The sequence below is a fragment of the Telmatherina bonti genome, assembly GCF_933228915.1.
Source record: "Telmatherina bonti genome assembly, chromosome: 11".
In the NCBI taxonomy this organism is placed as follows: Eukaryota; Metazoa; Chordata; class Actinopteri; order Atheriniformes; family Telmatherinidae; genus Telmatherina; species Telmatherina bonti.
This window is the reverse complement of record NC_136629.1, coordinates 18,106,751-18,113,937: the sequence shown is the minus strand read 5'-3', so window position 1 is coordinate 18,113,937 and position 7,187 is coordinate 18,106,751. Positions and strand designations below refer to the sequence as shown.

Here is a 7,187-nt window from a genome sequence, read left to right as displayed (position 1 = left end):
CATTTATGTTGAGATTTAGATATGTTTGCCTGTGAATTATCTCAAGTTCAAGATATTATTGTGAAATTTCTTGTTCCAAGCATTATTTTTCCACAGTTTTCTCCAAGAGTCAGATTGACATCCAATCTCTCATTAAACTCTTTCAAAGTTAAACATTTTGCACCCATTGGTTGTTTTTTCCCCTCTCATCTACAGTATATAGTCTTTGTGTCTCACCATTTTTGGAGGGCTGCATTCTGCATCCATTTGTATAAGTACAATTCTGAAATTCATGTCTAAAACTGTGTGGGTAATACAAGTACACCACATCTTTTCACAATTTTTAGCACATTTTGTTTTACTTCCTGTTAATAAAGAGGTAGAGAAAGACAGACAGACAGAGTAATAACATAGATCTAGAAGTGATCACCATGTTAAAACATACAGTATTTAGTCTCCAATTTGTTGCCCAGGTTTGATATGATCTTGAGTCTGGGTGTGAAGGACAAAACCAGTTATGTCCAAGTAAAGCTTGATCGTCACCTTACTGCTGAGAACATTGAGACTTTGGATTAAAAGGAAAATGTTGTGTATTTTACGTTTTCTCAGAGGTGCTTAGGTGGGGATGCAGGCAGATTGCTATGTAAAAGGTACCTCCAGTACTTCTTCTGCAGCACTTCACACACATACTACCCAACTGTAATATTGTGCATTAAACCAGCTAGCAACTTCAGCAGGTAGATCAGGGGGTAAAGGAACTGCATATTGATTATAAAGTTTTATAATTTACCATCTGTTCGGATGCTACATGGTTGGGTTTTTTGTTTGTTTTGTCTATGCTTGTCTTGTGACTTACTTCCATAGACAAAAATCACTAGAATCTGTAGCTACAATGCGCCGGACAAAGATACTGATGATTAGCAAGAACAAATTGAGAAATACAAACTAAATGACATCCAAGTCACAGCTGTATTTTCAGCCTCAGCTGTTTCACCCATGAACTGCAGCACAGTAAGTCTTGTAAACAGTGTAATCTGCTGGACAAAATGAGTAATGATGACACTGATTCTGAACTGCTACTGTCCAATAACACAATTACAAATTTGGGAAGACAAACTCTGAACTGGTAGTAAAATGTAAATTAAGCTTTTAAGTTGTTACACTTCAACAGATCTAACTGCACTTCAGCAGACCTGTGGTTCAGGCTGATGGCAAAACTAAGTTTTATTTCCAAAATTCACGCTTGGTGGGAAATAATCATTAGTTTGAAGCACTTTTAACTTCTACCTAATTGTTGTTACTGTCACATGCCAAACTGCTGGCAGGTTTGAAAGGTGCAAGACTGCTTCTCCATAAAGTAACATTTTACTCAGACGTTTGCCAGAGACAGTGGATGAATGTCTTAATCAATTTTATCGGCTATTAACATTTAGTATGTTGCTGAATCAGTCTTATAACTGTTAATGCAGGCAATAAATGAAATGTGTCTGTGTGAGCCTCATCTGGTACTGAGGGTTTCAGATTTGGCTTTAAAGACTAAGTAAAGCAAATTCAAAGATTAGGTGAAACTTGTTAGATGTGGTAAACATTAGTTACTTAAAACATGTCAAAAGCTCCAAAACTGTCTGCTAACAATACAATACCATATGATACTGTCTTCAGAGGCAAATTGGTCTTTGGGATGATGCTGTGCCCTTTAATACCTTCATAATGCAACAACACTGCAGTAATACACAGTTAAGAGAACAATGCCTAATCTTATACACATTTTACACACACAGGTATTTAAATCATGTCAACTTTCACAGATTACAATAAGCTATTGAATCTAAGTTTTGTATAGCGCATGTGCAGCTGACAGCATTCAGTGCAGTTCAGCTCAATGCTTACACATTGCCATGGCAATGTCATAAGTTGTTTTTGCGCTGTTTTTTCAATGTGTTTGTGCTTTTTGGTTTTTTGTATACCACTCAAGAATGTTCTGTTGCGTAAATCTAAAATGTTTTGTCAGTTGTAAAAACTTTTCACTGCACTATTTTTTTGACGATCGTTTTTGTCAGATTCGTCACACATGTGACAGCGTGCCTGAAAAGGTGTTAATAAGTAAGAGCAAAAACAGATTGTGGTGGGCTAGTTTTATATTCCTGTGAATGATTCTACTGTTGGTCTATAACTAGTTTTACACAAGTTTATTCTGGGATTTGTAATCAAGAGTATTTTACTGTGATTATTTCTAATAGGAAAGTGTGCTGCTTGTATTTATTTTATAAACCTTGATCTTGAAAAAATATTTTATAGTGTTTTAGTTTTCAGTGTTTCTTGGTTGGTGGATTAAAAAAAAAAACATATCAGTACAAAATGTGGCTTCATTGTGCCCAGAATAGTTACAACAGCTCAGCATAAAGTCTTTATGGTAAATAAGGAGCAGCTCATCTTAACAGGATGCTTTACTTTTTCAGCATGACATCAAAAACAGTAAAATTTGCAAATGAGTGCAGCTTTTTGTGAAATTAATTCATTGTAAGTAGCTGACCACTGGTGGAGTTTGATGTACTGTGATTGCATAAGCTATGTATGCATGGCAAGACATGTTGCTTTATCCTATAATGACCATTTATGCTCTGTTACGTACGTAAACGGGGGCGGCTGTTTCTAACATTTTCATACTTTGCCGCTCTCCTGCTTTTCATGTCTTTTAGATTACCATGGTTGTTAAGTCAGTTCATCCACTGGTGGGCAGTGTTGAGTTCACAGTTCACGTCTGCATTTTGACATCGGTTGGTAGTGGTAATGTATCGCTATGGAGTAATTTAAACTGTACAAAAACACCAGAAAAGTGAACAAATAAAACCATGAAGTTTTTTCTGCTCTCAACTTCTTTTGTGACTTTTTGGGCCCTCGATATTTGCAGATTCTTGCGTTGCCTTTTACCTGCTCCTTTTTTTCTCTGTTATTTCTTTTGCCTGTTGCGGGTGGGCTATACTTAATAATGCCCAACAATTTTTAGTGTTATTGGTCTGTTTTCTGCATCAAGTTATAGACAGCAAAGCTCCTTGAAAACAGACCAGATTGCATAACCGAGGCAGGCGACAGACCAAAATGTCTGTTTATCCGTCTTCTGCATCAAGCATATACGAGCTTTTATTGGTTTTGGAGAAAGTAGAAGCCTCAGTGAAATAATTTAGTTGCTTTTGTGCCCATACTCCAGCTAACACATTTTTTTCCCTGTGAACTTGAAGAAAAACTCACAAGAACATGTTAACCCTGGAAACTCAAGAGTTATAGGTCAACCTACATGAGGGGTGAACCATATCTTCACACATTGTTTGAGAATTGTTTTATCGGTGAAGAAAGACAATATTTAAACTCCCAAATTTTTAATTACTCACCCTCCCTCGCTTTCAGCTTCCTCTGAGCTCCGACCCTCAACTCTGGCAACGGTGCCTGCGGGTCTTTTCTTTCGTGTTGGTGTGGTCCTGTGCAAAGGGCTGCCTCGACGTTCTCTCAACTCCTGGTTCACCTGGTCCTGTAGTGTTGGCAAAGCATTTTTCAAGGCTTTCATCTCGTCCTTCAACTCAGACACACACTGGAGCAGAGCCTCAAGGCGCTCCAACACCTCTGCCTGACCGCTCGACACACTAGGACCATCCACCAACATGAATCCAGACCCCCGCTGATTAGTACGGTTAAGGTATAACCCTGGACACGAGCTTCTTCTCTTGGACTTGAAGCCATGGTAGCACACCACAGCCAAGCTGATGCCAGCCACTCCAGCTAAAGCACCCAGAACCAGCACCTTGCTGTCTGCCTGAGCCATCGTCCAGGCCTGCAGAATAGAGGAGTTTTGTTACAAACTTATATATATATTTTTTTTTAATATAATGCCTGTTCATACTAAATTGGATTATATGTTGCAAATCAAGTTTGAATGACTTACATACAACTTAACACAAAACAATGAAAACACTGTATGAAAGAACCTCTGAGGCTCTGCTCAATACAGTTTGATACTGAGTAAAAACTGAGTTACAGAAAATACAAACTGATGTGATTAGAGTCAGCAGCTTCAAACACAAACCTGCAAAAATCCATAGACAAAATCCCCTGCATTTCTAGATTATTGACAGCTCTTTCATATGATTGCACGACTTAAGAAGGAAATAGGAAGGGAGAGACCTTTACTAACATGATCCAGCTGGAGCAATTAACCTATATCTCAGGGGATTTTATATCATAGAATTAAGACTGTTTTGAACACCATCCAACTTTTTATTCCGGTAAGTGTGAAGCACAAGGACACAACAGTGTGTTATTTACTAAAACCCGGAGCATAACTATTTTCCATGCTGGTTACTGGATGACAACAGACTCCTTTCTCTAAAAGTTATGCGTACTGGGGATTTAGTGAAACATCAACAGTTCCTCTATCTTCTCTTTCTATTCGGTTTGTGAGCTCATGTTGCTTAAAGAAACACGATATAAAACCCAGGCTAGAAACTGTCCAATGAAAGTGGTTCCAGTTTATCTGCTGTCTGCTGTTTACACGGTACTACGCTGTGGCTGCTCTGCTAGCTTAGATAATGGGATTACCACTTAATCACTGAGGACTATGTTAGTTACTAGTCAAACAGAAGCTCTTTCAGCCTTAACAGAAACAGAAATGAACGCCAGTCCCAGTCTTAAAATTTGTCTTATAATACGCTTACATGATGATATAACAGATTATACAAGCTGAATGTGTTAATTAGCAGGCAATGACAAAGTGAAACGTTAAATTAGCACAAAGTAAGTTGCCAAGTCTGTCCACTAAAACGACATTTAAGTGCTCCTCTTATATAAAAATACAATTACGAGTTTAATAAACGTATAATTTACAATAAAACCACACATTATTAGATACCTTACGTTACAGGTAAGCAGACAAACAGGGTACACCTCCGTTGACTTGACAGCCCTCTGGTGCGACGACGAAAACATTCCGTGTGGACTCAGAAAACGCACACCGAAACGTTCCGTACACTTTTAGCGTCAAAATCCTTATCACTGTGCAAAAAATGCAAGGTTTATTTGTGCACTAAGGTCTCTTTTTTATCCAAATTGATGCATCTCAATCACAAGAAAACTAATTTTGAATTAGGTAAAGTTTATCTAAATTTATTTGAATATTTATTGTTTCTGAAGAAATAAAGAGCAAGACAATCGGATTGTCATCTTATTTTTCTCTGTTGAATTACAGGGGGTCTCAGTAATTCAATATTTTATGTAAAATACTGACTTTGTGTCCTAGTCTTCACCAAACAACTACAATAATATAACCTTATTTTTCTTTTCAGGCATCAATCTCTAAGTAAAATACAATGCAGTACTGACCTGGACTATACTGCAATAACTAAACTAAATTCTGTTTTATTACTTTTATTTATTTGTAGCAAGTAATTGAAATCCTTCACTTTGGGTCTTATCAGAAAGTCCACTTTCAATAAGACACAAAAAACTTTATGAAGAGATTTGATTATTTGACACCATCTTTTGATTAGATAACTTAGATGTAATATTGTAAACTTTTAGTTTTATACTTCTTCCAAATGTATCTCTTGCATAAATACATGGTTCTCTTATGATTTCTTCTGTGTGAGTACAGCCAGTAAATGATCAAAGTTCACCGAAACCTTAAACTCTGTATGCACAACTAATAAAAACTGCCTCTTTGTTTGACAATACAGCTTCCTTAATGTTATTTCCAGAGGTTCAAATAGCAACTCACCTGGTTGATATGCTTCTGTTATGAGAATGTCCCCGCACAGAGTGTCCTTGTCTGAAATTAAACAGAATGTGCTGCAACATCTAAAACGTTGCCTAACACATTCATTATCACATTAACCTTGGACCCCTTGTCAGTAAGCATGGCGCTGTCCTTACTAAGGTTGATTCACATAGTATCTGATGTTATGGAGCATTAAACATGTGTTCTGTTTTTCTCAACTAGCCTGGGACGAGTGTGTGTGTTTGATTTGGCAGGTTTATTCTCTAAAATGTGCATCACTTTTTACCCAGAGAAAGGTATGAAGTCTGAGAAACAGAGGTGACAGGGAGTTCCCTTACATAATGAAGACAGGATTGCTACGTGCAGTTTCTTCCCTGCTCTCTGAACACAGTATTGTTCTTCAGCCCACAGCCTGCATTCTGGCTAAAAAGGGAACAAAAAGCCCACCTGAAAATCATAGGCATAACGGCAAAAGGCAAAAAAAATAAAAAAAAGTTTGGGCATCAGCTCTGGGTTGGCCCTGTAAACATAGATGAACTGATAAGGGAGGCGCAACCAGCCATGGCCTTGTTCCCATCAGGTCATCAGCCAGCAGATGAGTTGATATTGTCGACAATCTTTTTTTTTTTTACCACCCCATCACACATCTGCCCAAGCACTCATACCACAGAGGAGGAAATAAAAGCAACCTGAGATTTGCCTTTGTGCACAGACATAAAGCTCATTGCAGCTGTCAAACAATACATGGGAAAAGAATCCTGATCACATAAAGCGTCACTATCAGAACTTCAAAAGTAAACTACAAACTGTGAAGCCTCATTGTTCCTTGTCAGTTTTCTTCAAGTGCTTTCTTCTCACATGCATGACAGGCCTCAGTGGGAAGACAACCAACTTCTGTATCAACTGTGTGCCACATATGGGGATCGATTAAGGATTCTTTCAGCCATAAACGTGTTCTAAGTGTTGTGGAACAGAAGGTACAATCTCACTCAGCTGCAGCATTCAGTGGGAACTGGTCCATCTTACATGTTCACAACTATACTACTGATATTATCTTGGTTGTAATGGTTCTTATTCATACTACAAGTCTCATCTTATCAAGGTGTGTCATCAAATAAACCAAAACTGAAACAATTATCAACACAAAACTGTGAAAATAACAGTGTGAACAACAGCTTTTTACTATAAATACCATTCAAGTGGCTCCTGTTTGAAGGGAAATTCAAGAAATGTGGTTTCAACAAAATTCCTCTTTTTATAAGTCAGTATCTCATGTTGAAGAGAAACTAACTTGTTCTTGCAAAGGTCTGTTTTTCATGGATGTATGACCATGATGTATGCTGTCTTAACATATATACATATGTGTATATATATATATATACATATATATATATATATATATACATGTGTGTGTGTGTGCGTGTATGAAATGTAAAAATGTGAA

General features: G+C 37.5%; 1 protein-coding gene across 1 annotated transcript in view; it reads right to left on the bottom strand.

Annotated features, from left to right (window-relative positions):
• rmdn2 (regulator of microtubule dynamics 2) overlaps positions 1–4,952 on the bottom strand; it is a gene marked incomplete at its 3' end in the record, with an annotated part of 23,263 nt that extends 18,311 nt beyond the window's left edge. The window contains exons 1-2 of the mRNA XM_079248737.1: positions 4,880–4,952; positions 3,369–3,805 (exon numbers count right to left, since the gene is read on the bottom strand). Coding sequence (XP_079104863.1) covers positions 3,369–3,796 — 428 coding nt within the window. The 5' untranslated portion in view covers positions 3,797–3,805; positions 4,880–4,952. The remainder of the gene's footprint in view (positions 1–3,368; positions 3,806–4,879) is intronic.
• Positions 4,953–7,187: the final 2,235 nt, after the last annotated feature.